This window comes from Aptenodytes forsteri, unplaced genomic scaffold (assembly GCF_000699145.1).
Source record: "Aptenodytes forsteri isolate BGI_AS27 unplaced genomic scaffold, ASM69914v1 Scaffold248, whole genome shotgun sequence".
NCBI lineage: Eukaryota > Metazoa > Chordata > Aves > Sphenisciformes > Spheniscidae > Aptenodytes > Aptenodytes forsteri.
Window position 1 is genome coordinate 33323 of NW_008795935.1, and position 23271 is coordinate 56593.

Here is a 23271-nt window from a genome sequence, read left to right on the forward strand (position 1 = left end):
GTAGGCTTTCCATGTAGTGGTGGACCTCCTGAGGCAACAGAGGACACCCCTCTGTTGCCACTGTACCACTTGCCTTTATATACAGCAATGTTTTATTCATTTCTATTAGGCCTTGCTCTTCTGAAATGTTAAAAAGACCGAAGGTGTGGTGACAGAAACAGCTTATGTCTTCTACTGGAAGTGATCATTACCCTTTAGCAAATGCTGGTTATGACTATAAGCATTTTTACCTTCGTATATTAAAAGTATAAAAAAATGTTGTTTGCTTTTGGTTTTTGGCTTTTTTCTTTGGTTTAAGTTTACCACTAGGGTTCACCAAAAGCTTTCTAAAAAATAATGTCAGTATCAAGCAGTTTAGTGGATAATGTGCTAGAGTGGGGTGGGTTGTCCGACTTGTAGGAACTTGATCTGCTATTTTTAAAATTCATCTTTGAAAGCAAAGAAAAGGTAAATTAGAACATGTGCTAAATGAAAACAGCTGTAAAGACAGTGAAGTCATAAGATATAAATATATAAAGGAAGATAGTGATCATGTGAGATACCAGATTAAACTTCAGCCATCAACATGGAAAAAGAGGAATTTGCATAAAGATCCCTTTCGCAATAGAAAATGTAAAATAAATTGTGGATAACTACAGGCCTTGAAGTCTTAAAAGTAAGAAAGTGACATATCATCAGTCTATTGAAAGGAGAAAGGTGAAAATGGCTTCTGAAAAATCTTGGCTACTTTGAGCTCTGTAGTGAAATGTAGGTTTGCTGTTTTTACTCCTTACCTCGCCTTCAAAGTAGGAAAGACAAAGGTAAACGCAGCCAAAAGAAAGGTACTCCCAGTGTGGAGCCTGGGGTGGGGGAAGAGAAGGCAACCCAAAAAACTTTGACTCCTTATATCATTGGCCTATGGAGCTCTTCCAGCAGATGTCCTGCCTTTTCCTTGAAGGAAATGGAGAACTGCTAGACGGCACTGTGCACTGAAAGTGCAGCACGCTCTGCTGTAATGCATCAACATCACTTCTTGTGACAGTGCTTGAAATCTTGAGGTGTTGCTTCCAAATAAGATGAGAAAATGGATCCTCACACACACCCACCTTCTCTTGTTTGTTGAAATGATCTCCTTTTTATTTTTGGGAGCTGCTGCTCCATCAAATAATACATGTGCAGGGCCTCAAACTAGTGTTTGACTGGTTTGCGCTTGATGAAATTGGACTGCTCTGGGGCCATAAAGCCACAATTCTCTATGCAAAACTGGCATACTTGAACTTTTGGCACTTGTGAAACTTTTAACAGCATTTAAAATAGGCTTTTCTTACTGTATGGAGCCTTATTAGTACTGGAAGAATATCTTCTGTTTGGCTCTTTTTTTTTTTTTGTACAAATGACAGGAACTTAACAAATCTGGCGCTCTCACAAGAATATTAATTAAACCTGCAATCAAGATTGGGAAGAGACAGGATAGAGAAATCATGTGTGAGGCTGTAATGGAGATCTCTGTATTGGTACAGAAATATTCAGCCTCTTTAAGGGACTGCTTTGAGTGACCGGTGTCTTGTTTTACTAGTGTCCTCACCTCTTCATTTAGTTAGATGCTGTTAGATACTGCAGTTGCACAGGCAAGTAAAGTGTTGGAGAAATGGTCTGAATGGATAGTGAGACTGCAGAGGGACGCATAACTGCTGTAGTAGCTGTATGGGCTGGTGTGTCTGTTCAGTATGAGTCAGGGCATGGAGAAAGGGCAGGTGGGGCTGGGATGTATGTTTGCACATCTGCTTGTGCTCGGTCGTCTTTCCCAGTGCGTCTTTGCTCTTCTCTTCTCCCCCGAATAGGCTTCCTTACTATTCTGGATAAATGGGCAGAGAAGTACAACTGCTACTTTGTCCTAAAGGTTTGTAGACAAAGCATAATCGAAACCTGTTGGTGGGATTTTGTGAAGAAGCTTGCACTGCCGATTGCTGCGCTGCATCTATCGGTTGTGTGTGTAAAGAGTGAACTTTAATTTCCGCTGTGCTGAGTCTGGAGCTTTCACAAGCACTAAATTCTGCTGATAATCTGAACTGGGGATGATGGCTGGGAATTAACCACAGCAAAGGCTTATCTGGCTGCTGGGTATGGTACCTTAAGCCCATATCTCCTGTTTTTCAGAAAACTGATAAAGTAGCAAATAGATGAGGTGTGAAGGTAGTTCTGAGAAAGTCAATAAATAGCCGGAAGCTACAATTTAATAAGTGTTTGGACGTATCTGGCTCAAATAGCTTATATATTTTAACTCTCTTAAAAGTGATAGATGGAACCTAAATCCATATTCCCTGTGGCATTTAGGTATCAGGAGAAATAAGTGGAAGCAAGGCATTTGAAATCAATAAATTGCTTCTAGGTACAACTTAATGCAGACAGAATTTAGAGGAAAAAAGATTGTGAAACAGATACAGGAATAAAATTTAGCTTTAATTTGCAGACTACAGCAAAACTCTAATCCTGGCTCTTGTGAAAATGAATGGAGATTAGGGAGTTACGCAAGTGAGGAAGTTCAGTGCCATGGGCCAACTTATACAGAATAGGCGTACTGAAAAAGTAAAAAAATCTGTGGAGTAAAGCTGCTCTCCAGATTAATATTATGCATTTATGGTCTCATTTAAGGCATTTAATTATGTAAGATCTATTTTATATTACACTTGAAATGAAGCAAAGATTCTTCCTCATTTGCTTGGGAATTTTGCTGTACTTGAGAATCTTCTACTTCACAGCTTTGAGCTTCCGTTTGTCGGATGTACTTGTGGCTTGCAGGGGCTGGAAGTGTGAGAGGCTTCACCGACTAGGTAATTCAAGTGATGCCATTGCATTTTATAAAGGCCTTTGGTTTCCGTCTGCTGTGCCTAGCCCAGCAGGTTGTTACCTGAGTGCATGATAGGACTGAAGCAACCCTCAATTTATATTTTCTTCTTTCTCCCCCACAGTCGTAGTGAGGGAGAGCCGTTAACATTTCATTAGCTCTGCAGATAGAAGCATTTGTTTAAGTGAGGCTTGTCGGAGTGTTACACCTAAAGGAGATTAAAATGATCTTCCGGGGGCAGATTCCAGTCAATCTTTCTTGATTCTGAAATATTTATTACTGTTTACAGTAAATTCATATGGAATCATATGACGTGTACAGAAAAACATAAAATTTTCATTTTTCATTCACCTGTGGCTTTGCTGTCAGCATATGAAATTAGCTGCTTATGCTTGACTACAGTGTTTTTTCATACCTTAAATAACATCACAGTATGTGATACTTTCAAATAAATAGTTTAGACAATATTTCTGACTTGCATTTTGTCTTGCAGGTCTTAACATCATCAGTTTCACTTAAATTTTACCAGTTTTTTAGAAACTCTGGTCTGTAAACCATAATCAAATCCTCTTAATCGCTTCTACTGAGTAAGTTTTCTTCTGAGACTATAGATAAAGCAAGTGGAGATTTCTAAAGTGTTGTACCAAAAATGAGAACGCAGTTGTTTTCCAGTGAGCCCTGTGAAAGCTAGAGATTCTTCTGGAGCTCACGCATCAGCTGCCATCCTTCTAAGGCAGTAGTTAGACTTCAGTAGATGCTCCAAGACAGTCGGTAACACGTCTGCAAGAGTTGGTTTTGGGCATTCATGGGGAGTTAGTAGAACTATTGTCATCTGTTTTTGTTTTGGTTTGGGGGGGTTTGTTTGGTTGGTTTTTTTACCTTGCCCCATAGAAAATACTCAATTCAGTCTGCTGTTCAGTGTTTTCTGTTCATTTGCTATGCTACCCAAATTACTGAAGGGCTGGTTTTTGGGGATGTCTTCAGTCACTTTTTGACAACAAGTTTTGATATCACTGATCTGGCCTGTAAATGATGTAGACTGAAATAGCTTGTGCATATGAATCTAGGCAATGGCTTTGTGTTTAGGAACAGGCCTGAAGTCAGGGACAACTTGGTAAGATCTTGGCTTACTTGTGTAGATGTCCTGTGTGTCTTGATCAAGTTATAGAAACCCTGAAACTACTTGTCTACATTTATAAGATGAAAAGGAATTGGTGTAGGGTTGGGTGCATATTTAATATGTGGGTGTTGAAGGTAAATCAGTTAATATTTGCAATGTGTTTTGAAACTTTAGTCGCACGGTACTGTGCAAAACTTCTTTTGTTGATGGTTGACTTCGGACTGTTAGTGACTAAGATAGAAGCAATCAGTCTGTATTTGCTCATTTGAATAACTTGTGTTTTATGTATGAAGCTGTACGTAGGGAGTACAAAGAGACAAAAAAGCACTGAATCATACTGCGTGTGCTATTTCTGGAAGATCAGGCAGGCTTAAGACTTAGAAGAGGAGGAGTTTCTGGGATTTTTCCAAATTCTGTCAACAAAACAAATTCTACCCACGTTAATGAGTCGGAGTTATTTGTATGTCGTAGTGTAGCCTGGCTAAAACAGGCTACTTGACCTTGTTTCTAATGTAGTGGGACTTTCCCTGCGAGATTGATAAATCACTCATTAGCACTCTTCATATTGAAATTATTAACACTGATCATTACGTCTTCAGTGAAGTGAAAGGAGCAGTTGACTCTTGGAATGCATCAAGATTATGCTTGCGCTCAAGAGTAGGATGAAATGCCCACCTTAGAGCACCATGCTATGGCACCTGCATCTGCTGCTGTCCAGGATAGTTTGCATGCCTTAACATTAGGTGGTGGTACTGGTCTGAACAGACCCTGGCTATGCTTAGGCTTTCTGCCAACAGACCTCTTAGCTAGCAATGAGATTTCTCCTCTCTTGTTTTAAGGTCTTGTTTTGTTCAAGGAATAGTTGTGCGATCCACTTTTCTCAAAGTAGCAAAGTCTTTATTTTGAAGGAATGAGCTAAAATTCAGGCTGCCTTTTCCACCTTTGGCATATAACACCATGTGCAGAGAGACCTTTGACTATTTGATGTCAACGAAGAGCTATGAGAAAAAGGTAGCCTGTAAGCTTCTTCCAGCATGACATGAGCTTCGTTTAGAACGTGGTCATGGATCTATACTCGTAAATGGGGTACCTTTCCTTTAAGATGTCTATCTGGGAGCTGTTTGACAAGACAAGTGGAACTGCAGAATGTAGTATAAAACCCAGCACAAATTCAAATGTCTATGGCACACAGCACTATACTCAGAGCGGAAGACAAACGTCACTGAACTATGTATTTTGTTCTGATCAACAAAGATAGCAAGCAGATAAGATGTGGAAATGGTCGGTCCCTTTCTTGATTGGAGGAAGTATGAGATGTTCAATGGCTGCAGGTGTGGTGGTAGCTGTGGGCTTAGGAAAGTTAACATTCAAATGGGGGAAAAAATGGAAAGGAAATTATTGAAATGCCCTATGGGTACTGCAATTTTAGAATGTAATTACCTGCTGCTCTTCAAAAAGAAACATTCCTAGGTTTAGCCTTTTTAAACCTAAATCTTTTTACAACCTCAAGTATCCTTAGGTGCCTTAATGCATGGAAAATTTAGTGAGTTAGAGAAGATGAACAAAATAGCAAAGTAACTGTCAGTTCCTGTTGTCTGTGCTGGGTAAACAGGCAGAAAAATCAGCTGGACACTGCAGAAGGATTTGAAATGAAAGTTGTAATCTAATTGGACTCTTGACAATGTTACAAGGTAAATCTTTAAAATATACTTAATTCTCCTGTTCATGACTTTGTGTAGCTTAGGTGTCTCTAAGAGTGGCCGGGCTGAAGCCTTCCTACCCAGCTCTGTGTGTCTGGGTGCTGCAGCGCAGAACCCAGGCTGCTCCAAGCAGGAGTACAGTTGGAGTAGCCTCTAAGTTTGACGTAAGTGTGTAGAAAGCAGGAGGAAAAGGTGGCTTACTCCAAGGATCATCTATCATCTAGGACCCAGGCTGCAGCCTGTGCTGTGTCTAGAGCAGAGATGGAAGGTATTTAGAGAATGGATTACTCACTTCAAAATCCCAATGTAAATAAGACTATGTGCTACTGACAGTCACACAGTAGAAGGGTAATGTAAAGGTTATCCTAATCAATGTTTTGAAGCAAAATTTTTTCTTTCCTGTGCCTTTTCTGTGCTGTGTCCTGTGTTCAGTACACCTGTGCCAGGCCTGAAGGATTCTGTTAACGTGCATGCTCTGAAATACAGATTATTTTGTCTACACTATTTATAAATGTATTAACGTTAGTCCAAGTGTTCAGCTATTGTATTTTTTCAAGTTCTAGTTAAAAGTTATCTTCTGAGTAATCTCAAAGTTGCCCTTAGTTTTGGTGATAGCAGCAGACCTCCATAAGCTGTTCTGCTGGCCTTGGCTAACTCCAGCCACAAACTTACTATATTTTGAAGGAGTTTGTTGTTTGGAGGGAGGGATAAGGCAAGGTTTCTGGTCATGAATAGATTGAATAGGACACCAACTGGTAGTTCAGTAGTTTGTCCCAGTAGCTGCACACTACTACCTAAACAGATGAAAAGAGAGGGGTGTGTTACAGTACACTTCTTATTTGGGAATGGGCTTTCAGAGGTGACTGGAAATACAGTATTTTTTTCAAAACATCACAGACAGACCTGAAAGTATGCATGAGTAAATGAAATTGAGTTATTTGTCTATCATACTGAAATGAAGAGAGGCAAGGATTTAACAGGTAGTATTCTGAATCCAGTAAATAGTCTATTTTTGGTTTGTTTGGTTTTTTCCTCCCCTTAGTTGAACTAGCTAGATCTTATGTGTTCAAAGATGTTCAGTTCCTACTCATTTGATGTCTTCAATGGACAGTCCCTGTCCACCTCTGTTTTGGTGCTGGACAGAGAAATGTCCTTTGATAGCGGACACAGCATCCTGATCTGGAAGGCTTTATAAAACCTGTCTGTAGCCCAGCAGTAGCTGCTGCTGAGATGTCTACCCACTCAAGAATGAATTTACTAAAAATACTCAATTTCTTAAAAACAGGAGGAAACAGAAAAAGCTTACTTGCGCAGTTAGCTCAGTAATGGAAATGTTACTGGAGAATAAAAATAGCAACTTCGCATATTTGCGGTTTAAATTAGGGCAAGAGGCGTGATGGGGGAATTATTTCTTTAATGAAGACCTGTCCACATTACCTGATTTGATAAGCAGCCTGTCTTTCCTTGTGGAGCTTTAAATAACCCATTTGCAGGGTGAACCATGTTGTTGTATTTTCATTAATTGTGGATGAGGTAATTTGTTATGACCAGAGTATCTCAGAAATTCAATGAGAAAACAGAAGTCATGTTGCAATCAAGTTGACCCTTTTATATTTTACATCCTAATACTGCTGATAAGAGACAAGTGGGACTGTTTTGAAAGATGCTTGCGATCTGCAAAGTTAGTACTTTCAACATGCATTTGAGTGTTTTGTATCATTGGTAAATGCACGGTATGTCTTCGGAGGTGGAAACTGATAATGTGGCTCTGAGATTTCAAACAAATGCCATCTGGAAGTTCATGATAACTTGTGGTTTTGATTTGTAGTTGCTGTTGAGGGAGCAGACAAAAGGAAAGTGTGTGTTTGTTTGGAATCTTTTCTGTAAGACATGTTATATGAAAGTTGATAGTTAACTATATCTGATATGAAATATTGAGAACTAGCAAATGGTAGCTAAGTATTTTGTGTGCCAAGGAAAGATCTGGAAAGCAAAACCAAAAAATATTTGCTTTCTCCTGTTCATCTCAACCTTGTTGTGTATTTTTCCTCTGCCAAGCAAAGCCTATTGTCTAGAAACAAATGACCAAACCTAATGTCCCCAGAGGAAGATGTACCTTCCTTCTGCACTGATGACTCAGAGCATTTCTGAACTAATATTTATGAAAGAGATTCTTTCCCAATACTTGCTGAGGTCCCTCGATGCCCAGTGGCCCAAGAAATCATTAAATTAACCAGCACCTAATTTCAGTAACCCAGGGCGTAAGAGTGGGTTTCTGTGACACAGGGATGTTGAAAGAAATTAAGAAGTTTGGTAACTTTGTTCCAGTCAAGATGCTGGATGACTTTTGTTACTGACTGTGAGATGTCCTCATGCTTAGATTTCTGTGTCTTTTGGGAGGAGATGATTCACATGGAGTCCAGTTGTGAGCACATGCTCCAGATACATAACTTGGGTGTTACTGTGTCTGGCTCCAGAGCATAAAATGCCAAGCAGGGGATCGAGGGAGGGGGGCAGAGCTGTTTTGGAAGTGAGAATGCACAGGACAAAGCGTTAATGGGGAGGTCCATAAATGGGAACAGAGGCTAGGATGCAGCACATGAAAACAGAGAAACTGGAGGTGTATCTGTTGTGCAAGAGAGTTAGAAATAAAGGAAAACCAGAAAGGGTGAGAAGGAAGACTTGCAGAGAGCTTAGGAACAGGGTAAGGAGAGCTGGAGGAAAAGGCCATGGGAGAGCCTTCTGTGATTATAGAGAAAGATCTTTCAAGTTGAAGTTACACAGCTTGATGTACAGGATTTAAAAGGATGTCATACAAATTATGAGTCACGTTTTTTGAGCAAGCAGTGCTGAGCAAATCTGGTAGCGGTTTCAGTGCAGGGAGGAGTGATGTGCTCAAGAAAGTAAAGAAGGGCTGTTCTTTTAGGGCTTCAGTATCTGTATTTCTTCTACTTCAGTGCTCTGTGTGTGTGTTGATTTTTTTCAAGGAGATGTGGTTTGGGGGGGATTGGAAGAAAACAAAGTTTTGGAAAAAGAATTGAAAGAAAAAAGACTTAAGTTAAAAGACCAGGGCAAACCCAAGCCAATTGTTTAATTTTCAACTGATAGTATTACTACAGTCATCTTAAGAAGTTCTGCTGATTTATGATTTCTAAAATGATAACAAACCCAAAAATGCTAGTTAGAAAAAAATTGTAAATATTGTTTTCCTCTGTAGGTATACTGATGTTTCAGAGTCTTGCCATTTTATCCTCTTAGTATTGCATAATGCAGGCAATTCATGTTTTCCAGAGCTTCTCAATTAAGTTAAGTGTTCAGAAGTTTCCATGACCTTTAGGTTTCTTTGTCCTCTATGTTGTTTTGCAGAGAGTGTGATAGACTTTGTGGTTTACTTCCAGTGTAGCCTTTTTTCTATGGAAAAGATGTCACAATGCAAAAAGGCCATGGTTTTGAGTTGCGTTTTTGAGCATTTAATACAATGCTGATTTGACATAACTTTTTTCTAAAAATGTCTTAACATACAGGCTTAAGTAGCTCATGAAAAAATGGTCAGCAGCAAAATATCATCATTTAAAAAGTATCATTAGGCTGAATATATGGAAAAAACAAGTTGAAGAAAGAAGATCCCCTTAGAGGAGTTTGTTGCAGGATATAGAAGAGGGCACCTATATCCCATATTCACTACCGTAATTGATGTTCACTGTGCTTATGGTTCTTGCTTCGATTTTACCTGTCACAGTATGTATGACTTGCTGGAAAACCTTCTGTAAGGGTTAGATTGTCCTCTTCAGCCAGATCTCTGAGAGTTCATGAACGCAAGTCTCTGTTCTTCACTGAGATTTTGGAGGTTTCTCCAAAACTTTATGGTCTAATGAAGGTTTCTGAGGACAATGGGCATCAACCTGCTGAATGAACGAATCCCAGCTTCACTGTGACCTGACAAGGTGGAGGCTGGCGTTGGAAAAGGTGGCAGGTGGAGACCTTCCAAGGAAGGGTGCACAGGCTGCCACAGTAGGCACAGGGCTACATTCATATGCTCTTTACTGTCCAGGCCTAAATACTTCACATCTCTCTTCCTGGAGTATAAACAGAGAAACCTCAGGTCTGTGTGCTCCTGCCTATGTAGGCATGTATTTAGAAGCCTGAGCTTATTTGTCAGAGCTATTTTACTCTTTATGAGTAACTGAACACTAGCAACTACTCATGTCAGAACACTGATTAATAGACATGTATATGTAGGTGTATATACATATAGCCAGTCCTTCCAATGCCCCTGCCCTGAATAAAGAACCCTTACCCCTGGTGTTGCTTAATACTTAGTAATTATGAAGCCTCAAGGTCTTGTTTATACATGCCAGCTCCAGTCTGGTGTTTTGGTCCATGTTTGTTTTCAGCATGTCCATCAAGGCCTTGCATTTAGTCTAAGTGCATCAAAAGTTCTGAAAGCAAAACGTCACCACTGACAAGTTGCCCCCGCAACGTTGTAAACGTGCATATTTTCCTGCAACCTGATACAAAAATGCCCTGTTGGCAAATAATTTTTTTGAACTGAATTTGCTTGAGAAAATACAGTAGATTGTGGTGAATCTACACCAGTGCATGTAATTCTTTTATGTATGAACAGTGCAGTAAAGAACTAAGAAAATTCAGCTATCATTTTGAAGAGTTGTGGTATGAACTCTTATTAATAAATACATATAACTCAAATGTGTCTGTGTATATACATAATCAAAACTTGTATGTAAATATGTCCATATGAGAGAGAATGAGAGTTAATAAGAAAAAAGATCAAAAAACAAATACAGAAATAGAACAACTAAATATAATAAAATAATAATACTGCTGTAAGGAGAGGACAAGCCTCTGCTACATATACTTCTATTTCTCTTAAATGATTTTTAGATGTATATATTAATGAGAATCCTTTTCCCGAAACCGCTCAGAAGATTCTGTTCTGCAGAAGCCTTTATTCTGCACCCTCTGTTCTGCAGAGGGTGAAACCTGTGAAGGAATGAATTTGAATGTATTTGGGAGATTTTTTCTGTGTGTAAAATACATGCAAGCATTGTAGTTGTTGTCCCTCAGACTCCCAGTCAAGGAGCTAATATATTAATAGCCTGGAATCCAAATTGCTGTATGAAATGATTCCTGTTGGGTTAGTGTATAACACTTTTCTAAACTTAAATGTGTTAGTTTTTCCAATGCTGTTTTGAAGAAAGGGGGTTTATTTTAGCTTTAGGGGAGAAGTGTTGTCACAGTGAGGCTCTCTTCTTTCACATGTGGAGACCATGGTACAAGGAGGAACTGAAACCAAGCCCAGAATTGGTGTTCTCTGCACTAAGGCATCTCTCCTCTGATTAAAGATGTCTCTTGAAAATTGTTATGCTCATCTACATTGATGTATGACTGCTACTGAAACTCTTGTCTGTTAAATGTGTTCCCAGCCTCCTGTCTGACTTACAATGTCGACCTCTTGTTATTTATTCCCCCACCTCGATTCTCAGGTGGATGTGTTATGGGTGTGGAGCTGAATTTATAAACATTTTATGCTGCTGAAAAGAATAATAAATACAAAGTTTTGGCAGTGTTATTGGAAAACTGGTTTAAAAATGTGTTTGTTTTCATACTTGGTGAATTTGACTAGGCCAAGAGTTCACCCCTTTTCTGATTTTGAAACTGTACCTTTCTTTGCTTTTCTGTACGTCATTCCTAATCAATTTTTTATCTGTAATGATCTTTCTAACAGTAATAGTGTGTTCATTAGTCTGAAAACATTGTTTTCATGCAGCCTGGGTTGGAGGAGAGGTTCTTTGGCTAGTTCCATTTTTGTTTTGACTTCTGCATAGACTAAAATTGAACTTGGTCCTCTTTCCCAACCTGTCAAGACAGGGTCAGATCTTGGTACATTCGCTTTATGTTTAAAATAGCTAAAGGTCTGAATGTTATTTTTGATGACTGCTTTGTAGCCTTTCCCCATCATAGAAGAGGCCAGTGTCTGATCTAAGTTAATGGTGTAATCTCTGTCAATAAAGGTTAGAAACCTTCTGAATGTTTTCTCTTACTTAACATAAGTATGTCCTTCGGTTGCTATTTTATGTGTTATTTTCATTTTGCCTGCTTCCTAAGTTAAGTGACTGATAGTTAATTGTAAAGCATCATTTCTTTGGAGAAAATGGCAGTGAGACAGAAGGAAAGATTTTTCACTTTTAGCATTTAGAGTCATAAGTATGTGTATGGGGGAAAAAGGATATTCATGCCTATGTGGGTACATTCATGATGAGTTGCACATGTAAACATGCTTAAATCTTTCCAAGCTTTCTTCTGCTTTAGCAGGTTGTCAATTCAAATAAGGTATCCTAAAAATGACGTTTTAGCTCTTGTCATTGTTCGCTGGCTTATGTTATTTAAAGATACCTCAGTCCATACTTCAATACTCAGGATGTACTGAATAGTAGCAAGAGTGACACAAATTTTCTTATCCAAACTGATACAAGCTATTCTGATGAATGCTAGAGCACTTGAATATTTGAGATGGATTATCTTCATTCTTTTATTTGAAAAAAAGAAGCTCTACCTTCACAAGAAAAATATGCTAGTAATTCTGTACTATAGGTCATGTTTATACAGGATTAGAATTTATATGTGCTTCTGCAGATAATTCTGGGATTCGCTTCTGTTAATGCATTTAGATATCAATAGGTTGTGAACATACAGAAAGGTTTGGTTCTTGAAGAAAATTATATGCTTATCTGAATGGAGGCAGATATTTGTTGCATTAATATCTCTTGTCTGAAAATTGCTGAACTATAATTATACCCTAACTAAGATATAATCTAAACTATTAATATGCCTGTTTCTTTCCAAATTAGCTGCATTGACTTTTTCTCTTTAGGAGAGATTCATGTTTTATAAATTCTGACTTGTCTCTTTTGTAGTACTAATTCACAGTAGAGCTGAAGCAGGGATTTTGTTTTGCTAGTGAAACCTGCTTTTATTGACCACTTAATTAAAAAGCACCTTTATGCATTTTGGTGATCTTTTAGCCTTTGGGTAGGCCAGATCTTTCCGGGGAGTATGCATTTTTGGGAATAGCGACCATTTTTCTTAACTTTGTTTTCCATAATGTGCAACCTAGTGGCATCTCAGCTGGTAAATGAGAGAACTGTTCATTCTTCTGGGGGGGGGGAGTACAATGGAAATGCTTGTGTGTTTCTGTTTTTGTTTCTAAAACACAAAACAACAAACAGTGAACAAACAAGAAACCCTTCCAAGAATGTAATTGTTTTAAAATATTGAATATGATGTCATTTTGCAAATAGTCAACTTACTGATAATGGCTAAGTTCGGTCTTTTTTGTATGATATAGAGTAGGAGTTGACAGGTTGGATAATTCTTAACACAGATTTGTATCTTTCTGTATTCTAGACAACTCTGCTGAAGCAGATTTTTAGTTGCTGAACAGTTGTACAGTAAAAAATCCCGCTGAGGACCACTTCAGAAACTCAATCAAGTAAGTTGTTTCCCTAAAAAGATACTTAATTATCAATGAATATTGCATGTTTTAATTTTAAGAGCTTCATATTTTCAATCTAGAAGTAATTTTGTGGTTTTTGGAGCGAGAAGTGTGCTGAGTTTGAGTGTTACAATGGTGAATTCTCTAGAACGGATTTGTGAGGTGCAGTGTATTTTTTTTTTTTTTTTAATTAGCTATAACTTACAAGTGATTGTCAATACACTTATTCAGGAGAACTGCTGACCTTATTTAGGTAGGGGCTTCTATATCACTTTTCAAGATAATGTTGTAATGTTCTTCTGAAGAGTTGAATATTTGTTTTTTCAAAAGTGTGAATTATTAGGCTGTTCCTTTTTTCCTCTACTTAAATTTTACATAATCAGGCCCTTCTAATTAAAAGGGTATCAAGTACATACTTAAAACTAACTATTTCACTATACATTTTCTTAAAAGGTGAACTGGTTAGCCTGTAATAGAAGTCTTGTGAAGAATGTGATTTATTTCTCTAACATTTCGATGATGTTGAAAAATATGACATGGTAGGGACTTCTGCCTCTGACTTCCACAAAAGTATAGTTGTGATGAGAGTAACTGGAAAACCTGTACACTTACAGCTGTCATTGCCCAGTATAAATAAATATTGTGGTAAGTTTCTTGTAGATTTTACCTTTAGTAAACAAGTGTGGCTATTTATGCAGTCATTTTTTTAGTGTGGTGCACTGCAGATGGACTGTTTGTTGAAATCCGTTTTGGTTAGAAAAACATAGTTCTTAATAAGCAGTTGGCATGCTGAGGAAGGTAGAGAGGAGAGAGAAGCTGGATATAAACTGTCTGCTTGCAGTGCTGGAGTTACTAACAGCGTCCCAGGGCTGTAACCTGGAACAGAAACCATTTGCCGGCAGTAGGTGGCACAGCAGAAGTTTCCTCCACCCCTCAGAGGGCTTCACTCCCTGACTGCTGGTGTTGCAGTTGGTGATGAGATGGGCTTTTTGGCTTTTTTTACTGTTGCCAAAAAAAAAAAAAAAAACTATTCCCAGAATACTTCCAGTTAGTGTGTGTTGGCCAACAGAACTGATGACAAGATCTTTTCCAGTTCAGTTGTGGCCATCTTTCTGTTTCACTAATCCTCTGCCAGAATTGATGTGGTATGGTGTGTGTCCTTTAACCAGTAGAATGGAGTTGGTTAAGAAAGAGGGTCTAACTAAAAGCAAATGACCAAAAATATTTCTTTGAACTTCATGTTTCCGTTGCCACTCTATTAATGAGCCTGATGTTATTTGTAGCCTGGGTTTATTCTTCTTTTTCCTTACTTCTCCCTATACTCTTTCTGTTCTGACACACGGATACTCTGGTTGTTCTCCATTTCTTCTCTTTGCTGAGAGTCACTCCTTTCCTGTAGCACGCATTGTTTGTTCTCTACTCTTGGATCCTGGCAGTTCCTAATTATGGAGAAGGACAACTTTTGTTGTTGTTTCTGACCATTTTTTATAATGTTCATTAAACGTAGGGGAGGGAACCATATGTGGGTGCTCTTTTATGGGACTTGGAGCTGAAAGATTAAACATCCTTCATCTCAGAAAAGAGCAACTACTACTGTGTTTGGGTTTTACAGTAGTGAGGAAAGCTTGTATCTCTAAAGAACACAACTTCTCCCAAATACATCTTAATTTGTTACAGCAACAAACCCAGTGCATGAAGTTTGGGTGATACAAAACTGACTGCCATTATATCCAATCATAACAGCTTGTTGATAGCTATAGAGAACTTTGTTTTTCTCGGTTGAGTAACAAATTAAACATTTAGTATGTGGATTGTCAATGCAAACATACTTTGAATGGAAAAATTAATACTCAGCACAGTAAGATTCTTCTTTCAAATTAAAAAAAATTCAGGCTGAAAGTGTTATATAGCATTATGAATGTCAAGTGGGAGAAGTATTTCAGTTTTGTTTATTCTGTGCCCTCTGCCACAGTTTCTGCTACGTAACTTTCCTTGCATATATGACATTAAAATGGACTGATTCAAACCAGCAATAGTGTGTTCACACACTACAGTACAGTTCAGAATGACTGTCTGAGAAGCTGATCCCTCACTAATACTGTGTGCCAAAGGATGCGTCAGAACCCAAGTCCCATAGGTTCAACCTTTTTTGATCTGATGTTCTTTTAAAAACAAAGCAAAACCACACCAAGCCACTCCCAAACTCTCTGAACCTTTGCATTGGATGTGCAGATGTGTACATAGCTGATACAAGCCAACTGACAGTATAAACTCTGTGCCTTTTTGTATAGCTCGTAGAAGTAGTGTGCTGCTCTTCAGTATCAATAAAATTGAAGCTGCTGAGCTGGGGTGACGATATGGAGGGCAAAGAGTTGCTTAAAGACCATTAGCTTATGGATGGGAATTGAGAGCTTTTCCTGTGCAGATTTTATTCTTGGTTGGTTAATTGTAAAATAAGATTAAAGGCAGAGATAGGCAATAGTACTAGAGAATTTGCAGTATAATTAAGTAGGTGGAGTTTAAAAAATAATAATTAGTATCCTTCAAAAAAATGAAGGTTAATTCAAGGAAAAGTAGGAAATAAAGAGAATAAACTAAAGCAGATAACTTCCATCAAGCAGGTTTATGAGGACTAATATGACTGTGTAAATTAAATACCTAGGGAAAGAAAAAGAATCTCTTGAACAAGTAAAAAGAAGCAGAAGAAGGAAGAAACTAACATAAGAAGTAATGAGGAAAAGAACACCACAGAGAGACAGTCCCCATTTGGTATAGGGGGGCTCAGTTATGTTGCAGTAACTCTGTTCTTGTGTTTTAATACTTTGTTAAATATCACAGAATATGCATTATCCCTAGCCCTAGCTTCCCAGAATTCACAAGTGCATGTAACCCCATGGCTGAAAACACTTGCAATGAAAGATTTGCTAGTAGCTGGTTTTGGCAGGATCCTACCTTAGGATACGAGGAGCAGGAGACGGTCTGTTGTTTAAATGGCTCCAATTTGCAGCTGTTATGAAATGAGAACATGCACTTCTCGGAAGGGGGAAGGGAGAGCGTGGAGTACAGGGGGGAGAGGGAGACAAGGGCACAGGAGCTAGTGTGGGTGTTTGGTATTACTTGTGCGGTTGGTAAGCAATCACTTATCACATGGTATATGTAGAGATGAAGGAATTATGTCCCTTTGTCTGTCTCTATGATGTAACAGTGTAGTATAGATAGCACTACACATACAGAATCACAGAATGGCTGAGGTTGTCAGGGACCTGTGGAGATTGTCTTGTTCAACCCTGCTCAAAACAGGGACAACTAAAGCCAGGCGGCTGAGGGCTGTGTGCAGGCAGGTTTTAAGTATCTTCAAGAGACTCCACAAATGCTCTGGGCAACCTGTTCCAGTGTTTGACCATCCTTGTAGTAAAAAAGGCTTGTCTTAGGTTTAAACTTCATATCTTGTATTTCAGTTTGTTGCCTTGTCCTGTCACTGGGTTCCACTGTGAAATGCCAGACCCTGTTATCCCCTCTCTCTCCCATCCCCCTCCCCATCAGGTGTTTATATACATTGATGGGATTCTCCAGACCCTTCTCTTCTCCAGGCTGAACAGTCCCAGCTCTCTCAGCCTCTGCTTGTATGTCAGATGCTCCAAACCTTTGATTACCTCTGTGGCCCTTCCTTGGGACCCCTTGCAGTTTATCCCTGTCTCACCTGTACTGGGGAGCCCAGAACTGGACCCAGTGCTCCAGATGTGGCTCTCGCCAGTGCTGAGCAGAGGGGAAGGATCGCCTCCCTCCATCTGCTGGTGATGCAATGCCTAATGCAGCCCAGGAGGCTGTTGGTGGTCTTTGCCGCAAGGGCTCATTGCTGGCTTGTAGTCAACTTGGTGTCCACTGGTACCCCCAGGGCCTTTCCTGCTAAGTTGCTTTCCAGTTGGTCAGCCCCATCCTGTCCTGGTGCATGGGGCTTTTCTTTCCCACGGGCAGGACTTTGCACTATCCATTTGTTGAACTTCATGAGACTTACACATTATGTTAGTTTAAGAAAATCTCATTTTCATTAAAATTGATATTAAAATAAGCTCTATAAAGAAAATAATTCATTTGGGTTAACTCAGTGTTTATTGTGAGTGATCTACTTGTCCTTGTAAAGATGTGACTTTTCTTGGGTATGTTGTGTAGGCTTTTAGAAATACACTCCTGCAATGAACTTCTCTTCTGAAAGAAAAAGCAGCGCTTTTGTTCTGTCAAGGGCTTTTATTTTGGTCGGTGATGGATATACCTATTGTGCTTTAGTAAAGTAGTTGCTGGGCATTCTTGGGAATTAGCAGCTTTTGGAAAGATCCAGGAGTGTTGAATCCCTCTGATGTGTGGTTTGTTTTTTTGTTTTGTTTTTTTTTTTTTTTCCCCTAGTGGTATTGAACTCTTGCTGAAGTGGTGGGTTCCCCTGGTAGGGAAAGCATGCCATGGAAAATAGCTCTCTACCCTGGCCTGTTCTTACAGTCTTAAGTATCTGTGAATGGCTACAACCCCAGATAGGGTGTTAGTTTATTGGTCCTTCATCTTGTGCTTTTTAATTGACCTGTATACACAGATTTAAGCAGAAGGATTTTTGAATTTTAAGTTAACAGTTCAGAAAAGCCTGACAAACCTAAAACACAAGCGTTAGTATCTTTGCTATACTACTCATACAGAAAGTGCCCCTGAAAACACATTGTTCAAGGTGCTATGTTGAACAGAATAACTGTGGCGTTTTTAAAGCCTGTAATGACATAGTATCTCAAATACAGTTTTGTGGAATCAAGTGCATTGAGGTGGGTTGGATTCAAGGACCTTTACCTTATCTGGAGGTAGCTTTTGTCTGCTACCACAATTGGTTCTGTCAGTGCTGGTTTTTTTTATCCTGTAGTTCAGTTAATCAGAAGTTAAAGGTATTTTATGGAATGGGATATGTTTTCCCTTTCACATTATTTCTTTTAACAGTGGCAGATACTTTCTTTCTACTAGTCAGATATATAGCAAGATTCCTTTGGAGGATGGGATGAGCTGGCTTTACCCTTGAGGTGGACAAAGCTAGGATATTACTCTGTTTTGAAGTCCTGTAGAATAGTATGTAATAACATTAAATGAATTTTAAATATAGATTGTAGGCTACCTTTAAAAGTATTATTTCATTCTAAATTCTAAGGCAAAATAAAGTTGACTTCACAAAATGTTATAAGCAAATATTTAAGAAGTTTTTAAAAGTCAAATCACATCCTTTTTTGCTGATAATGTTTCGCTATGATATCTTTGCTCTGGACCTGATCATCTGTCAGTGTGACCAACTTATGAGTTAAGTGTATGTGTATATAGGTGTTTTATAAAAAATATAAATAATAAAGAATAAGTAAAATACCATTAATATCCCTCCAGAGAGATGTCACTGTATTTATTTGCTTTTGGGGATGTTGGGTAGTTCTGTGATGGTTCGTTTCAGTGTCTCTCCTTAGTCTGTGTTTGGTGGTTTGTTTTTTTTTTCCCCCCCCCAATGGCAGAAGGTGGTCAGCTAACATTTTCTGCTATGACTTACTTTATTCAAAAGTAGCTTTCTTAAAACTTGGCTGTTAGCAGCAGCAAGAATAAGCATTCAATAAGTAAGTTGCTAACCTTCAATTCTGTAAACCACAGTAAATCTGTTAAGGCTGTTTGAAGAGAATTAAGCATAAAAGCATGTTCTAGAGGCCCCCAATGGCAGAAGGTGGTCAGCTAACATTTTCTGCTATGACTTACTTTATTCAAAAGTAGCTTTCTTAAAACTTGGCTGTTAGCAGCAGCAAGAATAAGCATTCAATAAGTAAGTTGCTAACCTTCAATTCTGTAAACCACAGTAAATCTGTTAAGGCTGTTTGAAGAGAATTAAGCATAAAAGCATGTTCTAGAGGAGCTTGCTTCTTTTAAAATAAAGTTTCTTTGGTCTCATGCTTCATTAATTTCTATGTGCTCTGATACTCTTTCTTGACTGTTACATCTCAGATACGTAACCCACTTTTCCTAATGACCTCTGAAAATTCAGAGATTGTTGTGTGTTTCTAGCTAGCCATCTTCCCCCTTGCTTGATCCTTTCCTGAGTGCTGTTATAAATTACTTGTGTGTTCAGGGACTTTGGCTTTTCCTAAAGAGTTCTCTCGCTGGTTCAATTATTATGGATAGCATTCTGGGGTCTCTCTTATCAAAATAGCCAGAATGATGTCACTCGGGAAGGATGATGTGGTTATGCTGTTGAGGTGTTTGTGGCTTGTCTCATTGTATGGAATAAGTTTGATCACTATAATCATCTTTGTTACTATATATAATTAATATATAACATTAACACATATTCTCTTACGTATATGTTGCTGCATTCACTTTAAGGCACTCTCCAGTATGTATTCAACCCTTTTCTTTCTGATAGCTATGAGTTGTGACAGAAATGTGAGGGCTTTTAGCACTGAAGTAGCACTGTGAGGCTTCCAGTTCTGTCCTTGTTTCAGTTTTCACCAATTCATGAATAAACACTGTGTGTGGGATCTCACTTTTATGCTAGAAGGAGCATCAAACGCTGCAGAATTTGTTGAAATGGTGGTTTAACAGGACTTTGATCTTAGACCATTGTTTAAGGCTCTCAGGTCCAAATAGCCTAAGTTGAAGAGTAACAGGCTTCTGGATGCTACAGAATTTCTGTTCACCGAATGCAATTGTGTTGATGTTAAGTACAGAAGGAGGTTATTCTTTAAGGTTGTTCAGAGCTAAGAGATAAGAATAAATTTCTGCTGCTTGTCATCTTCGCAAGTGAAAATAACCCTGGAAGAAGGTTTTCTGTTTCTTTGTTAACATTTGTGAATGTAACTTATATGCTGCATTTTGCAAACTGAGCAAAACCAAAAATTGCACACTGAATTAGAGCGGTGTTACCACTTTCTTTAAAGCAGCATTAAGCCTTTTGCTTTTACTAATACATTTCCAGTGTAAAAGTAGACCGTGATTTACACTTGTTTATACTCTTCATACAGTGGAGTTTAAGCTGTGAAGTACCTCTGGAAGAGGAAACACAAGTATTTCAAAGCTCTTTATTTTATAGATCCTGTTAGCATAAGAAGATCACTTCCACTGTGTTTCTGAGATGAGTGTCATAGCCTTGCTGTTTATTGCACTTTACAGAAATAGTATGTTGCCATGGCTTTCAGTGTTTGTGTCGGAGTAGTTTAACAGGACAGCACTGAGAACTGTAGCTAGGAGTACTGCTATTTTCTACTGCTCTTGTATTGAACAAATCTGGGGAAGAGCTGGGTTCTCTGAAGTAAAAATGCTTGTGGAACAAGCTTCATTGGGTGGGAGGAAACTTGGCACTTGAGGTTTTTTTTAAGACAAGTTGCCAATAATATTCCTTCTTGCTCAGACCCTCTAAATTAGTCCAGATAATGTTGATGAAAATCTTATCACTTTGCCATGATGAAAGGCTCACATGCTCACAGATTGAGGAAATGCTTGTTTTCAAGATATATGCTATATTTGCTGTGCAAGAGAAACATCTTCCCAAGATAACAGGAGTTACTTAGTTTGGAATGGAGGCTATAAGTCTATTAACAAGAATTTTAAATCACAGTTCTTTTCTAAGAACAACTGGAGAAGCTTATGTGACTGCTGCACTCTGGCTTCATCAAAGCCTTGATTGGGATAGATTTATGCACAATGCTTACATTTTTACAGTCATGGGAGATCTGTAAAGATCTCAGCAATCACACAAAATTAACCAAAATTAGTTTTAAAATTAGTTTTGTAGCATAACATAGCTCATTCTGTTTAATAAAGAAATAAATTTGTTTAGAAAGTACTCTAATCTTTGATATAAAGTGTACAAATTAACTGGTTGAAAACACTGAATACTTCTCTTGTCTTTGACGGATGATTTTTTTTTTTGAGGTTCAGTATTTTTCAGGCAAAAATTTCTAGAAAGGTTTTCTAAATAAGCATTTGATATTTCATTTTTTGTATAGCTGTGCTCATCCATATTACAAAACACTTAAATGAATTTTATTTTTATGTTCATTTTACTAGTTAACGTTTGTCAGCTTGAGCTGTACCAGTTTCACTGTTGTATAGTTGGTTAAGCTTTACCATGGAGCATAGTGTTGTGCTCTCTGGCTTCCAAGTGCTGCAGAAGGATTTTATATGCTTAGAACAAAAATTTTATTGAACTGGAAGTCTTCATTGAAAAACTTACTAGTCTGGTAAGTTGTTTTTTTTTCTTTTTTCTTCTTTTTAAACTTACTGAATATTGTCATCCATGCTTTTATTGTCTTAGGTTGACGGAAGATGTAGCTGTTGAAGGATTCTGTGATTTAGATGATGTTTGTTAGTGGAAGGTTTTTTGCTGCATTTGAGTGCATTCCTTTTCTTGCACCCATCTCTGCTGTAAAAGACAATGTTAAAAGCTGCTTGACACGATGTTAAAAATGCAGAGAAAAAGCAGACCATATAGAACTGAGTGTTTTCCATTGTATGATGTTTAGAAGATAAAAAGGATTATAGACTGCCTGTAATTACATGTGTTACATAGCTGCATTTTGCAGAGATTTGCAAAAGCCTGGGTTATAAACTTGTGTGCACTTGTGTGCACTTTAGTTTAATATTTAACAAGGTAAAAAACCAAAAGTACAAGAACAGGGACTGTTAAAATCAACTTCTAAACGCTATTCTGGAAATCTTTTTTTCTTCAATATGAACACATTTGGGGCTGTTTTAAGTACTCCATGATATTGATGCTTTGAGAGGTTAGATAGTGCAGTGGCTGTAGTTCTACACTGCTTATTAAGCCTCAGATGCTTTAGGGGGCTAATTAGCTTTTAGATACTCTTTAAGCCTTGAGCCAGATCATTAGGGACTGATATATATTTGATTGCTATTTTAAAGAATAAAATATTACCAGGGCATGCAAGGCCAACTCTGTTTCATGACTTCATATATCTATCTATGAACTTTTTGATTGGGCTGTAGTTACAGGTCCCCAGCTATACAGGCTCCTGGAGCACTGGTGCATTACAAGCAGTGTTTACAGACATTGAAAATCAGTTAAGTTCATTGCCAAACATACAAGATACACTTTTTTGCAAACAAATGCAAATCTATTACACTTCAGTAATACAGGTAAACAAGGAAGGCTTCTGATTTGGAAAGTACAGCTCCCCTGGTAGTTTATGGAGCAACACTTCCACCTTTCTCCTCATCAACCAAAGTGGGGACACAGCTATACTCAGTCTTTTTTCAGCATTTTAGAACAAGAACTTGCATGCATGCATAACCATCTGAAACCTGTTCTAAGAAAATGAGCAACGCTAAAAAGGGGATCTAATTCTTGTTAGACTGCATTGCTGATGTTATCTTTAGTTGAAAGACTAAACAGTTCTTCTTTCCCCTCCTCTCAGACTTGGTCAAATTGCATAATTTTAGGAAACCTTTCCAACCAAACAGATTTAATAAAACTAGCAAAAGAAGTATTGGGATTTCTCAGCGTTTCTCATGCTGCTGTTCTGCCACATGCTTGCTTCAGGGATGTGATGTTCCTGTTGGGCTCTTAGAGCTGGCTGCCCCCTCTTTGCCCAGACCAGGGTCAGATACAGTAGAGATGATCAGGAAGATGGAGGCACCGTTTTGAGCTAGAAGTTCCGGGTTTGTTTTGTTACTTAATCAAAGGCTTTAAAGAAGAGGCTTTTTGAGAGATGGGAGAAATTTGGACAAAACTATGCTTGGTCTCACATTATGGCATATTTTATGCCCATATTATGGGCATTTGCATTGAAAGCATGTTAAAACCTATTTGAAAATGTCTTGCCTGTTTTAGCAGGATGAGGACAATGATTTCCCTTCACCAAAGGAGGCCTCATTCTGAATACACTAGTGCTGAATTTCTAACGCGTTGGTTAAAGTTCCTCCCTCGATTAAACTCACACTTCAGATTAACAGGTTAACCTCTAGTTTGTCCTTACTAGTCAGAGTGTTTTCTGTTTGCAGTTCAAAAAATAGGCTACTAAAGAAAGATTTTAAAAATCTAGTTTGGGTTATGGTGTGGAAAAGAATAAAATCTACCTCTGCGTATATGAATTTAAGG

The 23271-nt window shown here is 38.3% G+C and overlaps 1 protein-coding gene across 1 annotated transcript in view; it reads left to right on the top strand.

Moving 5' to 3' along the window:
• CDKAL1 (CDK5 regulatory subunit associated protein 1 like 1) overlaps positions 1-23271 on the top strand; it is a 396152-nt gene that overhangs the window by 10568 nt on the left and 362313 nt on the right. Inside the window, 1 exon segment of the mRNA XM_009285096.1 lies at positions 13070-13154. Within this exon segment, the coding sequence (XP_009283371.1) occupies positions 13070-13154 (85 nt within the window).